Source organism: Helicoverpa armigera, chromosome 1 (genome assembly GCF_030705265.1).
Source record: "Helicoverpa armigera isolate CAAS_96S chromosome 1, ASM3070526v1, whole genome shotgun sequence".
NCBI lineage: Eukaryota > Metazoa > Arthropoda > Insecta > Lepidoptera > Noctuidae > Helicoverpa > Helicoverpa armigera.
Genome location: NC_087120.1, coordinates 2,560,937 through 2,583,991, shown reverse-complemented (window position 1 = coordinate 2,583,991; position 23,055 = coordinate 2,560,937). Strand labels below are relative to the sequence as shown.

Below are 23,055 nucleotides of genomic sequence, written 5' to 3'. Positions count from 1 at the left end.
GAAACTGAGCCGATGTGTGTATAGGAGCGTTGCTCATAACAATGAGCAGTGTACTTAAGTATACAATAATATTAAAAAAAAAAACAAGTAGTTTAAAAAACCAAAAACAGGCTTTTTGCATCGTTTCTTACCTAGTCATGTATTGTCATCAGAACTCAGAGCGTATGAGAAATTTCTTCCTAATCTAAAGTGGGTCAAATTAAGATTCCAAGATGTTCTTACATTTCGCGGAAAGCTAATACCTATCTATATATATAATAATGATAGTGCAATATAAGCTTAATAAATAATATAGGCGTGTTCATAAAAAAAAAATATTCCACCGATTTCAAATCGTCCGTTTAGCAGCTGGTTCACTCAATCACATATTAACAACACTGTTACATACACTTAAGATATTTTAAACACAATTATGTAAAGTATTAAATCACAGAGTCGTTTTTACACCAGTGTTACCAGAGCAAAAAAACACAAATCAAAACCATTCTGCCAAAGATTTCTCTTAATTGATTGGTGATTTTATTTTGAAAACAATGGGCTTGTGTGGTGTTTGGGGACGATGAACGATCCCAAACACCCGCACTTTGGCCAAACTACTTGGGAAATTTTGCGTTTGGACATTTCCCGCAGACAATACCTAAAAGGACTAAACTATGTGTATGTACAATAAGTTCTTTACAATAGCAATGACTGATTAAAAAGGTGAAGGAAAAAATCTCCAGGAAACCAGCAGAGGAACAATAAAAAGGCTTATGATGATCCATACTTTATACAGAAGGCATAGACAGATCTTTCTTGCCATATCGAATTTCATCCATCCATCGTCTCTTTGGTCGTCCCCTTCCACTATATCCATCCACATTCATACTCAAAACCTAAAGATCAGACAGAAGATTCTACACCATTCTTGAAATATTACAGATGAATAACTTTGAATACCCAATTCTATTTTTCCCAAAAAAAAAAGATGAACTCTAACATTACCTTTATCTTTATCTTTGGTAAGCTTATATTTTGAAAATGATTATACAAGCATATGTACTAAAAAATATACCTATCATATGTCACTATGCCAACTGCCTAGCTTTTCCCCGATCACATTAGCGTTGGCCTCCAGCGTCACCGGATAAAACTGTGTACTAATGTTTTACATGGAGTGACAGCGTATCTAACCTCCTCAAGAAAGTTATCCACCAGGTCAGCCCAATTCTCGTAGAACACTGGTTGTCAGATTTACTAGCTACTCTACTAAACCAACTTCCTGTAAGGAATGCCAAATATTTTCAAATGACAACCAAGACCTACAGTTTACATGCCTATACAATTTTCAAAACATGACATTTTATTTTTAGAACCTTTTCAAAATTCTCCTTAAAATCACTGTCAATAATAATTATGGATCAATTGATTCATTATCTTAATGAGTAGTTCATTTGTTTAATAAGTATTTGCATTAAATCATGTGAAGATTACAGTCAAATGTTTCAGTTTATGTCAATTCTTGGAATTTATAATTAGAACGGATCCTAGACTGAGCTGCAGTAAAATCAATATCTATGCCCCTATGTCCTAAATATGAGATCTGACCCAGATTCTAACTGAACTGGAAAATGGAAGTGCATCAGGTGGTTAAGGGTTGCAGGCTTTCTTGAAGTACCTATATCTTTTTAGTACTAAGGATTGATTCAATGTTCCCTTTTGTATACTAAACTGCTAGATTTGTGACAAATTAGGGAAGATGCTGTTTAGCTTCAAACTAAGATGAAACCAAGTTTGATCAATTTGCTGTCAACCTGATATTAACATTAATCTAATTCTGTATGCACATGTAATGATAGCTTTTCAATGTAACACATTAGCTAATTGATAGATAAGAACAGCATACAACTACCAAATTGAATACACAACAAGGCCATTATTGCTCTTCCATGTCTTTCTTTAACTTATGCTATATGCCCTTAAGTCTTCCACAAAAGTTGCAATAAAGCTTGTCTAAGCAGCTCTATAGCAATTTTCAACTAATAAGAATCGTATGGTAACATTATATTACATTTTAACTGAATACACAAGCAACAAGTCTCTTCAGTAACTGATAAAATTACTGGGAAAATGGGTCAAGGATGCGACCTTTACAGAATCTTTAACGAAAAAACAAAACTCCATGGACACGCGCCATCCTTGTAGTATTGGCACATAATAGTCCTCTAGTAAATATTCTTAATTCAAAACATCAATAAATCCGCGACGCAGCATCCCCCGAATCGAACAGGCAGCGCAGCGGCCTTCAGTCTCGAGCTATTTATAGAACAAAATGCATAGGGTCCCAGTATTGCGTACCCCACATAAAATGACTAAAAACTCACCTTGTGGCTTGTGGTCTGCTGTGCTGAATAGGGAGAAGACGGTGGAGAAGCACTCCATCACGCCCCCCATCCATAATAATTTCTTTTTGTCTTCTTCGGGTTCCAAGGCTGGAAAACATCCTTGAAGCCTGTCCTCCAAAATATCCGGTGCATCGGGGTCCTCGGGAGGACTCCCGTCCATCTTGTATGCTGGTTCGCAGCTCTATTTTATCTGCACACGAAGTAATATGTTAATCATTTACACAAATAAACAAGAAAATCCATTTTTGGAAATAAAAATCAAAACAAGGATCTCACTCACTTCTGAGGCGTGAACCATAGACAGACTTAATATTTTTCTTTACAGTTTACACACACAGCCATAGTGAAACTTCACAGACTATACACAAAGAAATAAATAATAAAATTCTGCAGTTTGTTGGTCAAACATAACCTGATTTTAATTTAACTGAATTTAATTTAAAAGAGAGGTCCTTTTATTCTCTTAGATTTTAAACATCGCACCATTTTCAATTTTAATCGTGCTGATTAGAGCATAGACCATGCATAGACCATATAGACCGATTTTGACACTTGTGTCAGATAGATGTGTAAGAAGAAGCGCCAAACAAGGCATAAATAAACTTACGCACATTATTAACAATTTCATAGTCAAGTAGGTAAGTAAAATTACACTTTGTCATCGATATATATGTACTACACTACTAAATGTAACGTTTCGTGTTTTCCCATTGAGTTGAGCTTCGCGCATTACATCAGGCATTAGTGCGATTTTGGCATAGCTTCAGGTTGGATGTGTCCGTCCGGAGCGAGACGAACTTAATTTGACAACTATTATCTAAATCTGGACCTAAATAACAATTCATTGGTAATCAAATTTTTTTATGAAATTAAATGTAGTTCAAGTGATTGAATAGCAAGTAATTTCATTACAATTAAAGGAGATGGCCAAAAAAACACCCAGAGTCGACAGGAACTTCATATGTATGATTGGATTCAGTATAATTTGTGGATTTTAAAAAGTATTTCAAAACATCTAAAAACCATGGGGTTCTCTTTTTATAACGTTTTTTCGATCAAGATTTTAGTTCACAAAAAAGTTTACTTTTACTGTTTGATGTTCGTTAGAAGTTGAATGCAGACTCGTGATTGGACCGTTTTACATTGCTAAGTCATTTGCATCGGTCATTTGTTATATTTATTTGACAATGTCACATGGCCATCGAGCTTAGAATTATTATTATTAATTATTTATTTATATGTCAATGCACATGGCGCGATTTTCAAAGACAATTTCTCCAAAAACATTTCATAGCCAGTTGTGAAAGTTGCATGTAACTGCGAAACCTCTCCAAGTAGGTAAGGTCGGTGCCTAATCGTATCTGGAGTGGTTAAATACAAGACCTTTATTAAAAGGTGATTACACACCAGGCCAACTCTGAAACTATGGGGTTGTTACTAGTGGCTTGTATAATGTTAGTTTACTTTGCTTTTTTATGTCACTTGATGTTAATAATCTTTAAAATCAACATATATTCAACATAACCTATTTTTGCGATAATATGAAATAGCTCCTATACCCCATGGATTTCAGTCTGGATTTTTTGGCACCATCAAAGGTCTATCATAAAGAACCTATTGGTAACCATTTCATTGCTGCCGATTCTGGGTTTTTTTTCTATGAAAATTTGGCCATCTCCTTTGCACGATAAAATTATGAACCAAAAAAACCATGCAGTGCAGATGTGCCATAAAACTGGTAGTAGGTAAAATATTAATGAAAACAGATTTCAGTTAGTGATTTTATGTTCTTTCTTTTTAGATAATATGACGTCGTGTGTATTTCGATATTGTAAAAACACTTCAAGAAATGTCAGCGCATCATCAGGGATCAGTTTTCATCGGTAAGGGAAGGAAAAGATATAATATATGTTACATACAGCCAAAGTAATAAGTCTGCATATCATACATATTATCTAGCTATTATTTTAAATATCTACTCAATTTGGATAAAGTGATAATTGACAACATTAAAATTGAAACACGAGCGTTGCGAGTGTTTCAATAATTAGAATCCTGAGCGATAGCGAGGGATTTAGAGGAGTATCAGTACTTTGGGCTACGACAAAACCAATTTAAAGTTAGCAGTGCGGTTTTCAACTCGTCTCCTATCACACTTTGACATTTAAAAAATACCAAATTTTGTTATAAATGTTAAATTAACCTTTTAAAAAATAATGAGGAGGGTTAAAGCTATCCAAAAAGTCAAAATATTGCCGCGTTGTAGCTCTCGATAACTCCATAGGTGTCGGTTTACGATGATTTAGCTGAAAGGGAGTCATTAATTCCAAAATTATTGGCCAAACGTATGATTCTCAAAAAATGATCAGGTAGCCAATTATTGTTATGATTTAAGCAGAAAAGTGCTGTAGATACTAGAAAACCTCGGAGCATACAGGTTTATTTAATAAAATGTCAGTGGGATGAAAACCCGCTATTTGAACGCTCAAACTCATAGATCTTCAGAGGTCTACGGGGTTTCCCAAGAGGCGGGGTTATTTAAAAATCAGTGATTACGAGACCTTAAGACCTCGTGCTCACAGTTTATGCGTTATTTTCTGTATTATGTAGAATTTCAAAATTTTTCAGAACTTCAAAGTCTGATAGGAGACGAGTTGAAAATGGCACTGCTAACTTTAAATTGGTGTTGTGGTAGCCCAAAGTACTGATAGTCCTCTTAATTGTGTTTATTTATGAGAATGGGATATTTTAAACCGCATGGGTACAATATCTAAACAATAGAACGCTTTACACTAAAATACCGAAACTCCATTTAGAGCAGGTGAAAATTTTATCAAATACGCATAGTTTTTCAAAAATGTTTTGATGTAACAAAAAGGTACATTAATCATTTATTAAAACTGCATCATCAGTTTTCTGAAAATCACGTCAAAAATTTTTCAAAAAGCCCAAAAACTTTCTACTAAAAGTTACTCCAAAATAACCTTTAGCCAGTTTCTTAGCAATTGTTCAAAATTCAAATTTAGAATACACTCTCACGCATGCTTGGCTAACCCTTTTGATGCTAGAAACATACTACAGTCATTAAAACCCTTTGGAATACACGTGAAGTCCTTAAAACCAAGATTTCGCATAGGTGTCCGCTTTTTTTGCAAAAGAGTGTATATTTAATCACTATGGCTGTAACATATACCTACACATAATATGGAAAGATATTAAATATTATTAGATATTTAAAAATGTTAAAATATGTGAATTTCTAATTTAGTTAATGCCACTCGGATATTATTATGACATTATTCATCATCTATTCCTGTTATTTTGTGCTTATTTCAGATTTGTTCACCCTGAGCACCCGAATAGAGAGCAATGGATTAAGGTTGTTCGAAAGGATAGATGCGAAAACACGTGGCTGCCTTCTAAAGCATCTCATGTCTGTTCTTCTCACTTCCAACCTGATGACATTTACAGGACTGAAACTGGAAGAAATTTCCTTAAAAAGACAGCAATTCCGAGCAGTAATCCTACCCAGCGTGTTTCAGAGAGTCGACAGGATTCCCCCACATCGTTAGAAGAAGTACAAATATCCGACTCTGATTCAATTATTGATCCATACGAAATTGATAAGCTGAAAATTGTGATAAGAACACTCAACTCTGAAAAAAATGAGCTCCGTGGAAAACTTTGTAAAATACAAAACCAAAATAAATATCTCCGTAAAAAAACAAAACGTTTAACTGCAATGGTCAAAGAATTAAAAGAAAAATTGAACCAGAACACAGTTCGCCGACGGTACAGAACCAGTTATTAAAAAAGCTGGAGTTAAACCTATTACAATACACTAATAAAATTGTAATTTGAAAATGAATCATTAAATTTAAGACACACTGGAAGTGCAAGTCTAAGATTTTCCTAATATTTATTTTTAAGAAAAAAATACTTTGTAATTATGTATTTATATTTAATTAATTAATATTAAAAAAACCTTAAAAATAAATTCCTGTTTTAATTTATTGCATGATTTTGAATTCACTTACATATAAACAGAAGTTCTTTGTCCTTATCATTTATTTATTTTTCAACTTAATATAAATTACATTTTTAAATATTAAAAAAAAAAATAAGTGGCCACCGATATCGGGCACAGGGTCGAAGTTACCGGTGGTCTTTTTGAAGGTCTTTTGTCATTTATTTATTTTCAAACATATTATTTACATTTTTAAATATTAAATATAAAAATAAAAATCATTTAAAAATATAAAAAATAGGTTGCCACCGATATCGGGCACAGGGTCCAAGGTACCGGTGGTTAGGGTCCCAGAGACAGAAACCTCCTCACAATACGTGCCGTATCAAGGAGTACTGCCTTCTGAATCAGTCCCTTGATCCAGCCGCCCAACGAGAGCCTCCTGAGGTGTTCGTCGAGGCTCTTGGCTATTAGACCATTGGCCCTAATGACAATCGGCACAATAACAGCCGTGTCGACATCCCACATGGCGACAACCTCGTGCGCTAAGTCAAGATATTTTATTTGTTTCTCTTTCTTAGCTTTCACGAGGTTCTCGTCATGCGGGACGGTGACATCGACTATCATCACGCGGCGCGCTAATCGATCTATCACCACTATATCAGGCTTATTGGCTGAAATAGTCCTGTCAGTGATGATAGATCGATCCCAGTACAACGTGATATGGTCCTTTTCGAGAACTGGGTCGGGCGCATACCTGTAGTACGGCACCTCAAGATCTACAAGTTTGTATTGCAGAGCAAGCTGCTGGTGGATGATCTTGGCCACTTGGTTATGCCTGTGCAAATATTCACCGTTAGCCAAACGAGAACAACCAGATATAATATGTCTGATAGACTCACCCGGATGGTGACATGCAAGGTCTTTATTATTAAGCTTTTTGAGTAATGAAGAACATAGGCAAAATTCGAGCGAAAATATTGTGTCACTTCTGCAATTAACATCATTGGGGACGATGATTGGGGATGAATACCTGTCACAATACGTCAATAAGATGTCAACAGACGACATAAGCGGGTAAATTATTTGTATGGATGTTCTTGTCTATCGTTAGAATATGTTTTACGCGTAAAGGTCAATCAAATCTGCCATGTCTATTGATATTACACTGCCCTGTTTACGAACCTACGAACCTAACAAAATAATTTCCGGACATGGACCCCTGAATGTCATTTGATGACGTTAGAATGTACGTAGTATGGCATTTGATTGATGACGTTAGAAAATTGACATTACTGTGGGCCATAGAGTACGGAATTTGGGCTGGCGGCTGGGGGCAAAAGTCAACAAAGACTTGAGTTTTCGTGCAGCAGAAACGAGTTATAATTTAATTTATTTACTTTTAGGTCTGCAGAATTCTGGGAACTACTATTAATTGAGGAAAGCCGTTATTCGTTATTGTCCGTGCTGTGTTTATTGGAGAGCCGCCAAGTAAAATGGATAAAGCATTATCTTTACAAGAGTTGTATGCGGTTTACAAGCGATGGGTAATAAGCAACCCTGGTGTTGTGACGGACGTCGAGACTGTAGCGACGTGGTCTTCATATTTTGTGGCTGGAAAGATAAACAAATCGCCCATCGTCTCGGAATTAGTGTACTCGGTGTCTAAACTCGTGTCACTGTTTAACGACAAGCTCATTAGAGAAGCTTATGGGTCAGACGAGCCGTACTACGGGCTCCGGGAGCAGATCAAGCTGTGGCTAACAGTAGTACACTACTGCGAAGTATTTATTGAACTGTTAGTCAAGAACAGGTGGGGAACAAGAGGTAAATGGACGGTGGCGACGCTACTGCAGGTCTTCAAGTGTTCTTCGGCTCTTGTTTTGCTGTACAGGTTCAAGGAGCTGCCGATAGCCCATCCCCCTATTCCCGCGTTACAGAGGAAGAAGTTTACAGAAGGCAAAGAGACAGACGAGAACTCCAACTCATTCTTCACTCTGCGCAGGTCAGGGCGCGTCATCCGACGAGTGGACGGCGCGCCCTCAGTGGCGTTCCGTGACTGGGAGCCAGTGAAGATCAAAGATGACAGGCCTGCACCCGTCAACGTTAATGATTTAATTTATGCTGAGTCACTACACATTCTGAAGCCTTTAATACATTTAGCTTCTATGAGAGTGTTTGGTACAAAAGCGTGGAAGCAGTGGGTCATAGCCCTCTGTGTGGACTTGGCAAGTATGAAACTGTATGGTAAATATATGAAGGATTTGTCTTATGACCAACGGCTAGAGATAAGTCGCAGGAAGTTGGGTCTTGTTCTGTACTTACTTAGGAGTCCTATGTACAATGGTTATTCTAAGAATGTTATTGAGAATACTCTAACATCTCTGACAAAGAAAGTGCCAGCCATGTCATTTATTTGTGGGCCAATTATACAGTATTTGAGTCATTGGCAAGATATTTATTTCTACATGTGGGCTTCATAATTGTTTAATTAAACAAAATCATGACTTGAACTCTTATAAAGTAATTATATTGGGTGGTTTGGTATTATTTGTTTCACTGTATTATATTGCTAATGTTGTATTCATTAAATACAACAAAATAATTTTTTATTGTTGATTTATATGATGTTAATGCTCAGGAGTATGCTGCTTCGACGATTCATAACAATTCACATACTGTTTATGTCCAGGTTTGACCAGTTCTTGCTCCATATTTGCATATTAACTCCGTTGTACGTCAGTGCGCAGATAAACGTGAGACACAATTGATTTTCTATTGTTTTATAATTTGTGGCAAAGTAAGCGAATGTAATTATTTATATTTAATGAAGAAATTGAATAGTGGAATCATGGAACATTGATCTTTTTCATTTTGTATATTTCTTCTGTTGTGAGGAGTTTTATCGAGTGTTTCTGTTCTGTAGTTCTCACCAAACTAAATTCTGAGCACGACTATTTCCCTCCTGCTAAGCATCTTTGTCCTCCTGTCATCTACAAATTACTTCTAAGCAATATTGTAACAGGGTAGTTTCACTAATTTTTATTGTTATAATCAATTCCACACAAAGTTGCCTATACAAATGTTATTTGTAGCTGCCTAAATGATGCAAACTGCTTATGAATTATTGTTCCTTCTCAACAAATAGTAAAGAACATTACGTTTTCACACAAGTGCCAATATGTCATTGAATAGGACTTAACACATAGGTAGGTATGCTTACAAGGCTGAGTTAAAACAAATATTGTCAGTACCTGACGTCAATATGTACATACATGTTTGTAAAGTGTAATAATTGCATCCTAGCGAGTTGTTGGCTACGACTGTTCTTATCTCCTAAGATCAGCCAGCTGCGCTGGACATATTTTAGCAATCATTTGCGTCAACACCGGAGCACTCCCTATCCCTTCACTCTCAACTCCCGGTGGTACAATCCGACACAACCCGAGAAAGATTTGCAGGACATACATTTACATACTCTCTGATGCACGGGTGTATCAATCTCTAACTGCCAGACTTCTGGCTGCTTTGTGAAAGTTTCTACCCACCAAGCTGTATGGGTAATAAAGTTAATTGTTGAGGTCTAGAGGTTTTTAATATATTCGTTAATATATATGAAAACACCAATTAAATGTTAAATATTTACACATATTCCACAATATTTTTATACGCAAACAAATAACTGTAAAATGAAGCAATAAATAAAACTTTAAAATGTATTTAATAAGTGCATTGCAAATATTCTGACATGTATTGATTATTCTGATTTATATTTTTATTGACATCCTATTGCACACTGATTAAATTCCACCATTGTTTAAGATACAGCAAATTACATGATTGTACATATATTTGGGTCACGTTAAACCATATGTGGCACTTAGACATATATCTATACATATATACATTCCATGGGTCCGAGATCCCACTGCAAAGCATGGATAAACTAGTTGATTAAATTTTTATTTAGACTTAACTTTGTAGAGAAGCATTTTTCACAAGCTGCCAAATTATGTATGTAGTTGAAAACTTGCAACGGGATCTTCTAGATGACCTAAAATATCAGTAGGCAAATATTGTTCTATAGCAATAAAAGTATGGTGGTAAGTCACGAAAGGCGTTGTATCACAGACACCACCACATAAATCGTCTGCAATAGACGAAATGGCCGTTGATGGTGGTTTTATACCTAAGTTTTTCGAGTGTTTTCAATTGAGTATTTATAATTACAATAATATAATAAAAATATAAGGTGACTGAACAAGATTTAACGACTACCATGTGTAAACTTTAATTAAGTCTTGTTCTTATTTCTGTTTATGTAAATACTATAAAATAAATGGAACAATGTTTTTATTTAATCATGTATTTTGTTTTAATATTCCTGCATCCACCCATGCCTGCCAACATGCCCCACGCCCACTGAAGGCGCAGTACCTAGGTATTTTTAAGCGTAGTAGTTAATAATGTCATTCACATGACATTTCTCACGAAAGTACCTTATTTTCACTACTATAAACTTGGTGACACTCAGCGTACTGACGTACTCAAGAACATAGATGCAACCATTTTTTTATTTGTTTGTACCCACTATCATCTGCTGTCTCTAATATTTAAAACATGAATCAATAGCTGTGTCTATTGTTTTAGGCTATCCCTAAACCTGAATAAAATTGCACAATGTGATATTGTGGTTTTCTCGTGATTGGGCCTGAATAGTTTACAAACTTAATGCCATTTTATTTTCAAAGCTACTGAAATACTACTTAAAATAATGCTTCAATTGATTAAGTGATATCATTGTATTAACATCGACTTTTTAAATAAAGAGTTGTATGTTTCGCTGATCCAAAGAAAAAATAAAACAAAAATAATCTTCAAACTAATTTTAATTCGATCAAATAACCTGATGACAAAATTTTTAAAGTAATCGTTACATCGTCTATTTAACTGTGAGCCCACAGTTGTAAAACTAATTACAATATAAAGTAAATAACATTCAGAATCTTACAAGCAAAATATAAAATTAAATTATTATAATATTATTAATTTGTACATAAGTATAAACCTTGATCTTACAACGTAGAAAATAATATAATCGAGGGTAAAAACATTGCCAAAAATATATTGGTAACATGAAAAATAATTTGTTTCGATCCAATACAAAATGTACGAAGGTAAGCCTTGTCCCTTTTCCGTGAAATGATACCAATTTTCCTTTTTTATGGAATTTAGAGAATTTCTGCAATTTATTTCAGGGTATATCATGTTTGTACGAAATTCAACAAATCATGGATGAACGCACAAGGCTTTGCCGAAGTCGATAGATAGTTGACGATAAAAATATAAATTACATTAGCCTTTTCATAGTAAATAATATTTCGATAAAATTTGAATAATCACAAGAGGACGGTAGTGGATAGGCAGAGTAGTTATAATAGGATGTTTTAATACGATTAAAATTGTATATAAAATATCTATCGACATCGAGAGGACATGATGTAGTGGACTTCACTAAAAGGGTAGGGGATCGGACGATACAACAGTCTCAATACAAAAACAACTTCCGAGAATTTCGATTTATTCAAAATGAAAATACAAATAATAATGTCGTTTTAGCAACATAATACATATTATGGCTTGCCTAGTAATTATAAACTATAAATATAAATGCTGAGATTTTATATGGAATGGGCTCATTGATGCGTTATGAAAACCACTGCTAAATAAACTATCGCTGCTGTTAATGCAAAGACGATTTATCGATGAAATCTATGTCTCATTATAAACGATATGTTTATAGCGGTTGTTTATCCAACAAAATATAAACACGTATATATATAATATAAGCCTTCATCTTAATTTGCCTAGCAATCTTTCAACGCGTCGTCTGCCATTTTGTTCAGACTTAAGTCTTTTTGAATGACAAACTTTGCGATGCCGTCTTACACCTTTCTTAAAACTAAATTAAGCTATTACGACAATAATGAAGGCCTAGTTTTACAAGTAGGCCAGTATGGCTTCGAGCGATCTTTGTCCACGAGGCTATTAATGAAAATAGAGGAGGAAAAAGTCACTTTGTAGTAACAGTGTTTTATAAGAATATATGCAAAGCCTTCTTAAATTGTTGGACAAAGATATTGGCGTTTGTGCCATCACATAACAGATGTTTAAACAATATTTTTTTAGAAAACAATGTGGCACTAAAATGGACAGAATTTTAATATTAAATAACTTCGTAGATTTTCTAAAATAAATGTTATCAATATATCTAATAGATATAATAAAAGAATAGATTCAACCAACACAATTTGTTCAGTTCCGAATAAAGCTGTAACTACATACATACATATTTTATTTGTAAATACCTTTATTAGTAAGTGGTCAATGCAATACAATTATATATCATGCCAATTGGTTTTCAAGCGAAAACGGTTCTATCGACTCTTAGTTCCTTTACCTAATTACCTTCATAAGATGTACGCTTTACAGAATCAATCCCAAAAATATTGCTAGGGTAGTGGGGAAGCCATTTTGTGGCGACTCTGATCCATAGACATTTTGTTCAGCAAAAAGGTCTTATTTGCATAAAATGTCTGGTCATGCTGGTTAGATATACATACTGAGAGTATGTTATATCATGAATTTTGTATTGAGATTTTTAAATCTAACAGACATACTTGTGTTGCTGTGGAGTTTATAATGCAACTTCTTCCCAGATTAAACACAGGAAGTGGTGGGCCGTCTGATGTAATTTTGATGATCGAAAAGTGCTGGTTTTCAGCAAATTTTGAATACATATTTGATATTGATTTTATAGTTGATACAATTCCTAATAATGGTCGAAATATTGCTATGTACCAACAAAATGGTTCGGAGTACTACCTAAACATATTTTTCCTACTGCTGCACAATAACTAAGAATCGATAGAAAAACAATAAAGAACGATTGCCAACTTAAGAGTAATTCCGAATACATTGCCAACTTTTACAAAGTATTTACAAATAAAATCTTTAATGACTATAAATACTGATTTCCATGGCTAAATTAATACATATACATACATGCATATGTGAATTTTGTATCTCAATATATATTTTACAATTGTAATTTTGAATACATATTTATACATATATATAATGTGTTAAAATGCGTAATTTAACTAAGGGATAGATATGTGCGGCCTAAAACTGGATCTTAAAGGCCGTCTTCTCGCGTTCTTGTGATGATCTGAAAAATATATAAAGCTTAAATTAGTATATACTATTATAAAGGTCGCCGGAAGACGCTGGATGCAGGTCGCCTCCAACAGGTATCTGTGGAGATCTAAGGGGGAGGCCTATGTTCAGTGGACTTCATATGGCTGAGAAGATGATGATGAAATTCGTATATACTTATATTCTTGTTTTATTTAAATGTATGATATAATCTACTATAATATTAAGAGTACCGTAATGGTCAATATGTTTTTACATGATTGTACTTAATTAAATTGTTAAAATATAATAAGTATATGTTATGGACCAAGTGATAAATTGGGCAGTATACATAATGCCCGGTCATTATGAATAATGCCCAATATGAGAGTGCAATTTGATAATAATTACTCAAACAATCAAATTGACCGGGCACTATACATATTGCCCGTGACCTTTTGGGCAAAGTAATACAAACATATTTAATTTAATTTTTTTACTGTTATTGATATTTAACTTAAATAAAATGAACTAAATATAACACATCCCATATCAATTGACAGAGCATAGAAGTAAAGGCTCGAGCAGACCGGATGCGTATGCGTAACCACGCGCGTAGTCACGCGCGTAGTTACGGCGTAACCATGAGTTGTAATGTATGGAAATGTATGAGACAGGCCACACCGCTTGCGTAACGACGCGCGTGTCTACGTTACGCAAGCGGTGTGGCCTGTCTCACATTTCCCATTACATTACCTGACTACGCGCGTGGCGGTCTCTCTTAAGCATGCAACATGCAGCAAGCATGGCTTCTATCACGGCTCCGGCGCTGCGGGGCTCCGGCGGTCCCATGCGAGCTTATCGTCGCAGATTGTTTTCACGCTCACCACCGCAGCTTCGGCTTGCTGGCCGGCAGAGCCGGCCAGCCTCAGCCGCGGCGGCGAGCGCTTCAACTACCTGCGCCTCAGCTCGCAGGCCGCCTCGCCCCTCCGTGCCTACGCGGTTTTGAATTGCACTCTTGGGGTAGGGCAGACAAGACTACGTGGAGTCGGTTTTGCAGCGATTCGTTTTCGTCTCTAAGTTCAGTTTTTAATACAATGTTTTGAATCCAAATTAAATTCTACCATAAAAAAACGAGCCAAGAAAAATACTATAATTTCCCATTAAAATAGAACATATAATTTAAAACAATAATCATAAAATATGTAGCAAGTAACAGGATTTATTTATTAGAACAACTGCCACCCTCGAAACACATAAAATATAGCTTTATTATCAAATTGCCCAACTATCATGTAGCAATATAATAATGCCCGTGCAATTTGATAAATAATGAAGTTAAGATAGTTATTAATCACTTGGCCCGATAAAGCTAGACATTATTCATAATGCTCGGGCATTATAAATAATGCCCGAATTAATCACATGGCCCATAACATATATACTTCATTTGAGTACGTATTTAACCAGAGGTACACAATGTTGATAAGACTTTATACACATATTAAAAAAAATCAATAGTTGTCGTGGGTAAAGAACCAACCTCTCAAGTATGAATGTGGGTTCGATTTCAGGTCAGGCAAGTACCAATGCAACTTTTCCATATACTTTTTAAGTATACCTTGGACACCAATTACTGTATTTCAGACGGCACGCTAAACTGTAGGTCCCAGCTATCATTTGAACATTTTTAGCAGTCGTTACGAGTAATCAGTAGCCAGTAAGTCTGACAACCAGTAGCTAGGAGTATTGGGTTGCCCGGGTAACTGTGTTGAGGAAGTTAGCTAGACAATCGCTCTTTGTAAAATACTGGTACCTACTCAGCTGCATCCAGTTATACTCTAAGCCCAACATACATAGGTAGTTGGGAAAAATGCTCGCGAGATGGAGATGGGATGTAAAAAGTGGTGTCAGGTTCACTATTTATAACTCAAAAATAGCTGAAGCGTATGAGCTGAAAATTAGAGGGGAGGTGGTAGCTTAGACTCGAGAGGACATAGGATAGTATTTGTCACCATCCGGCTTCGGGGAGCAGTTATCTCGAGATGCGAGTGAAACCGTTTATATTTTTGGTTTGGTTTGAGAAAAAGGCTAAACTTACCAGCTTAGTTATTAAGCCAGTCCCAAGAGTCTTCATCAGACGCGTTCTTCTTCTTGATTGTGATGTTCTTGATATCGGGCGGGGGGCTGGACACCCCGACTTGGGACAGATCGCGCGAATCCAAGTTGTTGCGGGTGGTCACCGATTCCTTCCATGGCTGAAGTTGTTCGTTCCTGGAATTGTTGGGAAAATTGTTGAGTATGTGCAATTATCTTTATAGTACTACAATAACCAGGAAAAATGTTGTTTGTTTGTTCTCCAAAGGTTTCAAAACTATTGGACCGATTTGGAAAATTCTTTCATCATTATAAAGCTACATTATCTGCGCGTAACATAGGCTATATTTTGTCCGGATACGAGAAAGGGTGTCTCCTGGACGCGGGTGAAACTGCGATAAAATAGCCAGTCTATATTATAATAAAGAGGAAACATTTTTTTGATTGTTTTTTTGTACCCAAAAAGATCCAAACTACTGGAACGATTTAAACATTCTCACTATTGGAAAGGCAGTGATTCTGTCTGATCCGAGTAACATACGCTATATACGCTATATTTTATCCGGGTAAGTTCTTTTGAAATCGGTTGAAAATACAAACAACTGTTGACTATTAAACAATGCGACGACAAAAGTCCACCTTTGTACGTGAAGTCAAAACAAACAGTGTGGCTTTCGATACGGTAAGTTTTCTACCCCAGATATTCTCACAAAGCATTAATTCGACTGCATTTCAATGTTCAAACACGTTGAAAACCTTCTTGTTTACGTTTGACTACAAGCCTTTATTCGTCTGCATTTTTAACCGTAAATAGGGGTCTTATAGATAAAAGATCTGTTTATTATTTCAACTGTGCTGATGCAATGCAACTTTTCTAAGTTTGTATTTACTTTATTAGTATATTCTGGACCTTAAGATCTGATATCACCAATCCGCACTGGTAAAGCGGTGTGACAGTTAGTAACTTGACTTACGGCTGACAGTTGGTAACGTTACTTACCAGTGAGAGTATGGTTCGAAAATGGAACTCTTCGTAGCTGGGTGATTGGTAAAACACGCAGTAGTTACTCGGGCATTGGGTGACAGCTGGTAACGTTACTTACCACTGAGAAGTGGAGCTCCTCATAACGGCAAAGATAGGAGATTAGTCAAACGCGCGGTTTTAGTCACCCAGGCAAACGGGCAATAGCTAGTAACATTACTTACCACTGTAGAAGTGGAACTCTGCATGGCACCGTTACTGGGTGATTAGTAAGACGGGTAATAGTTCCTCTGATTGATTTTAGTCATACGGGTGACGGTTGGAACTTTAGTTACCACTCAGAGTAGTCACCCTGGCATACAGGTGACAGCTAGTAACTAATCACAGAGTATGGTTTCTATGGACTCGCCGTTTGAATAGTTATCCCGGCACATGGGTGACATTTAGTAACGTTACATACGGATGACATCTGGTAACGTTACTTACGGGTTACAGCTAGTAATGTTACTTACCACTGGGAGTATGGTTCGGAAGTGGAACTCTTCATGGCGCCATAGCTGGGCGACTGGTAAGACGTGCTGGTGTTGGATGCGCGTCTCTGATCCGTAGTGCCGCCCAGAGTACTCCAACCGCCGCGGGTGTTCACCTGTAAGTATCGTAGAAGTAATTTAAAGATTTATCTTGAAAAATCTCAATTTAATTTAGTCATCCAGTTTAAATAAACAGTATTATTTGTTTAAATAAACGTCAAGCTAGTTGCACGGTTAAAAGAGTTGGTCTCATGGAGAAGAACCGCCAAGAAACTCCATGGACTTTAAAAAAATAATAATTAATTACAATAGTTTAAATTTTAATCTATTAGGCTCAATAGGCTTCGAAACTACTTAACCGATTAAAATTAATCTCTCACAGTTGGGACCCGAGTAACATAAGCTATATTTCATCCATACGGGAAGTTCCCACGGTACATGATTGAAACCTCAACAGCCAGTATCATATAAACTACAACAATTCATTACTGACAGCTGACAGGTATGAAGTGTCAGCGCTCGAACTGACACAGACAAGTAACTAGCTGTTGCGTAGGTCAGTTACACCGTACCGTGGGCAAGTGATGGATTGGACATATTTGTATTGATATTGTACCGGTAGGCCGGTTGTAGCGGTGAGTTCAACGACCTTAGGTACATGGGTGAATATTTCGTTGCTCGGGTAACTTGGTTGAGGAGGACAGATAGGCAGTCGCTCCTTGTATTCAGTTTTCGAGGTCCCTACAATGAATGTCAATTTTTTATGGAAATTCCCCCGGAAGACCCCTCCTGCTGTGGGTTAGTAGCATGAGGGAGTATCAGACTCTTACTGACTACAACCAATCATGTTCTTTCTACAATCCTGTAATTTATTTATTTATTTAAACTTTATGCAACAAAAACATTACATGGGCGAACTTAATGTCATAGGCATTCTTTCCAGTTAACTTTAGGGTGATGCAGAGAAAACATGGTAGGTGCATTAGCCAATAGGACGAAAACAAAGTAATTCTAAAATAAATACATATAAGTGGTTTTTACCTTTTCAGTAACAGTAGATGCCATCTCCGAAACTTTTTGGGAAGCGATGCCTCCGTAACGCACGGCGCTCTCAGTTGCCGTCCGAGCTGCCTTAGTCACCGATGATGCAAACATGGACCAACCCTGAAGATTGAGGAGTAGGCTTCAGTTTAACAGTTCCTAAGGCCAAACTTAAGGGCGGCAAGACTTTGATGGATGTTTTATTGTAAATATAACGCCAGCAGGTCAACTTACGACAATCAGTCTTTTACCAATCGAACTTTAACCTTATACTATTGTGATAAGGTTGAAGATCTATGCAGATTGTCTTTGAATGACTTGGCCACTACTGAGCGTGTGAGCTTACGCATACAAAGACAATGTCCAGAGATTTTAATCACATACACAAGTATGGCTCACCTGCTTTCATAAAATAAAATATCGATATCTTAAAATGGTTTCCGAGCCGCCATTAAGTTTGGCACGAACAATACATGCACAGTTCAAATGCATCATAATTTTGCAAGGCAACATCAATTGTTTTGGTGTACATTATGATCTTGCTTCATGCAGCTGTGATATGACTGCTTTATGTAAGTGAAAAGCATATTGATCACAACACTTCATCATGATAATATATCCGCATATTAATCACTATTGAAACAGTTCAGCATAAAGCTGGAATTCGGAACCGCGCGTTTGTCGCGTGCGCTCAACGTCAACGGCCGGGATGGCTTACGACAGACGCACGCAATCAAATATGTGAATAATCGCAGCGGAAACGGTACCGAACACTCCCAAACTATGACCATTGACAAAACTGTCATTTATCGGTCGCAAGCGACAAACGCGTGGTACCGAATTCCAGCTTTAACGTGCCAATAGTCGTTCAAATGATACACTCTGCATCACGAACAATACATATTATGGTGGCTACACACGATACAGACTTTAAGTTTGTACAAATATCTGTACGAACTTAAAGTCTGAGTGAAAATATGATGACAAGATGTTTGTGCAGACTTATCATTGGCTCAGACTTTTGTATGCACCGATATGTTGCTCAGACAAAAGTCTGTGTGAAGTTGGTATCATGTGGACCCACCATTAGAGTCAACCTTGATAATATTCAAAAAATCCGATCCATTCAACAGTCAGATGTTCCTAAACACACAAACGAATGAGTCGATACCACGGAGCAAGGAAATATAGCGGAGATGCCATAAGCAATGTAGGCTAAGTCAAGTAACGTATGCTTTGAAAATAATGGGCAGATTTTAGGATGTTATGTTATGACATCTCCACAAGTCATTTTGTTCTCCATGGACGCAATGATTGAAAGTCAAGCATAAAGGTAAGTTCAGAAGGTCGTGCGAAACCGTGCTTTACATGCGATAGCGAGCGATTCTTAGAGTGAATACATACGATCCGCAAAGACCGCCCATAGGACTTAGATTGTCGCTCGACAATGCGTTCTTTGTCGTCGTTTTGTCGCCTACGCAACCGTTCGAACTTGCCCTTAACAAATTATTAGTATTGCTAATATCTGGAAGTTTAGTTTTCCAAATGGCGTGTAGTCCATTGTAAATACAATTGTACGATTTAAAACTTGTATATAAAAATTATAAAAATAGTTAAAGGCGGAAGAAACCTGCAGAAATCAAAAAAAAACTTTATCTGTTCTCATAATTCATCCAAAGGTATTTAACTTTTTCTAAGACTCTTCATGTTTTTTTTACTGTTTGTCGCATCACTTCCTAAAATAATAGAGCAATGGTAATAAAGCAGCTGTCAATAAATGATTAGATATGTGCCAACAACACAACTCTGACATGTACTCATATAAAAATGCAAATACCTAGTTGCAACTGCGCCCTATGATTGGCTATTGGCATTGGAAAACCGAACATAGACCATAATGTCATAACGGAACTGCACAGCGTAGAATGGAAGAGAGCACGACATATATATTATCTGTGGTACGATGAAGTTTAGGCTTTAAATATAATAATATATATTTAAGTATTGCAAATTGTTTTTAAATTGAAAATTAATTGTTATAAACAATGAGACCATTCACCAATTGGTTTGTTATTGTCTATTGTATACACCCTACTACACATGTTACCTAATTAATTACATAAACCCTAATATATACTTAACGTTAATTAGTTACTTTTAATCAAATTAATTACATGGTGTTCTTCATCGTATATTACATAAGTTAGTGGTGTTTAAGAAAGCTTTCAAACTAGTGGCTTATTGTTTTTTTTCCTCGCGACACTTGTGAACGAATACGCGATATACATAATACAAAACAAATGACAACTACCGGTTCTTGATCGACATCCATGATAAGACCAAAACCCGATGACAGCTCTATTAACTAAACAGTTTTAAAAATAAAGCGAATAGTGAGAAAGCGATCTTAAATTATTATATACACCTGCAATTATCTATACCTGTTTCTTCAAATAGAAATAACGTCAGTTGCACAAAGCTCCATTAAAGTTAAAGCTTCTTTCTATTGCTGACTCTTTCTTTGTCAACAAGATAAAAAGTGTCAGCAATAGATTTAAAGAATCATTAACTTTAATGGAGCTTTATGCAACTGACGGATAGTCTAGTTAATATAATGTTTAGTTTACTTACAGTAGCTAATGAAGCCAGAGTGTTGTCCACCATTTCGTTGCCGTGCATCGGCGACATCGGAGTGGACGCCGACTGCTTCTGGTTGTTGCAGTTGCCGAAACCGGTGTAACGTCCACTCCCATACTCCGTGCTGGTTGGTTAAAAAAATCGTAAGAAAAACTAAAAAATACGCCAGTCATGGTTTTTCATCAGAACTCAGAGCGTGTGCAAAATTTCATCCTAATCGAAGACCGGAAAGTGGGTCAAATTAAGATTCTAAGATTTTCTTACATACAAAGTTACAAGTGAAAAGTCAAAAGTCAGTGTTAAAGTCAAAAGAGGACTAGACAAAAAAAATCGACTTTTCGCGCGGCTGTCTGTCAGAAAATGCGATCAAACATTGATACTCGAGTGTGATTTGAACGCAATTGAAATGTGCAGAGGAATCAATGTGATTTGAAACAATACATAATCCCCAAATGAACTAAATATAAACAATAGACGAGAACCAATATGCGTGCTCATTAAACGCGCAAACAAGCACCCTTCAAATCTAACAACCTAAAACCTAGACCAAAATGGATCCAAAACCCCATCAAACGCGTAATGAACCGTGGATAATTACTGCCCTTTCCTGCACCGCCCTTTGGTGCAACTTCGGATATCAATAGACATATTGTTTCCTATCCGTCATGGCTGAAGCAATCAATCGCCGGACATAGGCTGGCTACAACACAACGGGGCTCGGCTTTCCAAAACCTCATACACGAGACATCAATTGCCAACATCGTTATGGACACCAAGTATTGATAGCACAGAATATTCTCAATAATCTATTCTGCCCACTGGCTTAGAAATACTGTTGGAACCTGTAACAAATAACAATCTACAAGTGTTGTCAATACAAAGTTTGTAACTTTTAACTGTTGGTAACAAGTCGGTAAAAACTCATAGGGCTGGCACAACAAGTGTCAGTCTTCATTTATTTTATAATGCGGCCTAACAATGCAATGTATGTATTTAAAACTAAACAATAACACTGGGCTCTCGAGCAAAATACAAAACATTTTCCACACTCTAAAAGTTAAATTTTCTATTGTGCATGACTTATAAATACCCAAATCAGCTTTAACTTCGTGATTTCAAATGCAGCGGCCAGAACTCAACAGGGATTTTATATAAAGTTTTTTTATTACATCAGTGTCGAGTTCAAACGCATATATTGACAACTTAATCATAGAAACTATACCTGTACTAAACTATTAAGTTTAGTACAGGTATAGTTTCTATCCTCTTTCATATGTCAGAGTCTGGCAGCTATGCAAAATTTAATTTTAAAAACTTTTTTCAAAAAAAGACCACAATAATATACCTCAACCCTTTTCCTAAGTCTGAAAAGTACTATACTGAAAACCACAGCAACATTGGTTGAGCGAAGCGTGAGATAATTATTACTCACAAACATTCAACATAATAAACCTTAAGGAAAAATTGAGAACCTCTTTTTTTTTAAGTCAAGTCAAAAACAGAAAAACCTTCTTTACTGACAGCCCTACGACAAATCTTCATATTCCGTATCTAAGATCACCGTGAAGGAATACTAACTATGAACTAAGTATCAAGTATCGGAGGTCAGATCAGCGGCTCGGCAATAACTCAGCTGCACCGAGAATCTACTTGAAGTAGCGTTCCTAATAATGTTCTGTAGTTGTAATCAAACCATCGAGTCCTGGTAGATGATCGAATGTTATACAGATATATGTGGGTTCATGCAAGATTGTTGGTTGCGCTCTGAGAGTCTCTTTATATGTTTTTTTTACATTTGTTGTATGAATTTAACTTTCAGTTTTTACGGTGCAAGATGTCGAGAGAAGATTTGATGTATGAAGGGAAGAAAAAATAAAAATAAAAGTTCTTATAAAAAAACAAACAACAAAATTCTTTTATTTTGTCTGTCTTTTGTTTGTATGATTGTCTGTATTTTACAACTCTTGCGCTGTATTTTTCGGGCTGCAATTTCAGAACATTATCAAAACAGCCAGCAGCTATACCAGGGAGAATCAATATCCCAGTTTTTATTTCGTCTATTTTGACAACACACGGAAACATGAGCCCGTTATGTTTTATAGGTTTTCCTACAGCAGGTACCCACCATATCGGTTGAAATATTGAAAAATTTCGGGTTCCCGTTTGAATTTTTTTTTTGGGTTATTTGTGTGGTTTCCGAATGTCTATTAGTTTCAGATG

The 23,055-nt window shown here is 36.2% G+C and overlaps 3 protein-coding genes and 1 long non-coding RNA gene across 7 annotated transcripts in view; 2 read left to right on the top strand and 2 right to left on the bottom strand.

Moving 5' to 3' along the window:
• Window positions 1–2,763, bottom strand: part of LOC110377574 (mitogen-activated protein kinase kinase kinase 12) — a 39,095-nt gene extending 36,332 nt beyond the window's left edge. Inside the window, exons 1-2 of the mRNA XM_064037799.1 lie at window positions 2,665–2,763; window positions 2,364–2,574 (exon numbers count right to left, since the gene is read on the bottom strand). Coding sequence (XP_063893869.1) covers window positions 2,364–2,544 — 181 coding nt within the window. The 5' untranslated portion in view covers window positions 2,545–2,574; window positions 2,665–2,763. The remainder of the gene's footprint in view (window positions 1–2,363; window positions 2,575–2,664) is intronic.
• Window positions 2,764–2,887: 124 nt separating this feature from the next.
• LOC135117577 (uncharacterized) lies at window positions 2,888–6,330 on the top strand. Its single transcript, XR_010276972.1, has 3 exons — window positions 2,888–3,022; window positions 4,186–4,267; window positions 5,721–6,330. It is a non-coding gene; the product is annotated as an uncharacterized LOC135117577 (long non-coding RNA).
• A 1,310-nt stretch (window positions 6,331–7,640) lies between these two features.
• On the top strand, window positions 7,641–10,712 carry LOC110377586 (peroxisomal membrane protein PEX16). Its single transcript, XM_021336509.3, has one exon. The coding sequence runs from the start codon at window positions 7,848–7,850 to the stop codon at window positions 8,832–8,834; it is 987 nt and encodes a 328-aa protein (XP_021192184.1). The 5' UTR covers window positions 7,641–7,847; the 3' UTR covers window positions 8,835–10,712.
• A 510-nt stretch (window positions 10,713–11,222) lies between these two features.
• Window positions 11,223–23,055, bottom strand: part of LOC110377576 (ADP-ribosylation factor GTPase-activating protein 1) — a 57,259-nt gene continuing 45,426 nt past the window's right edge. For 3 of the 4 annotated variants that reach the window (XM_021336493.3, XM_021336495.3, XM_049836932.2), the window contains 6 exons: window positions 20,830–20,959; window positions 19,603–19,695; window positions 18,199–18,321; window positions 17,140–17,273; window positions 15,650–15,822; window positions 11,223–13,582 (listed from right to left, as the gene is read on the bottom strand). In XM_021336493.3, the coding sequence (XP_021192168.3) occupies window positions 15,654–15,822; window positions 17,140–17,273; window positions 18,199–18,321; window positions 19,603–19,695; window positions 20,830–20,959 (649 nt within the window). In that variant the 3' untranslated portion in view covers window positions 11,223–13,582; window positions 15,650–15,653. The remainder of the gene's footprint in view (window positions 13,583–15,649; window positions 15,823–17,139; window positions 17,274–18,198; window positions 18,322–19,602; window positions 19,696–20,829; window positions 20,960–23,055) is intronic. The other variant, XM_021336494.3, reaches the window with a different exon arrangement.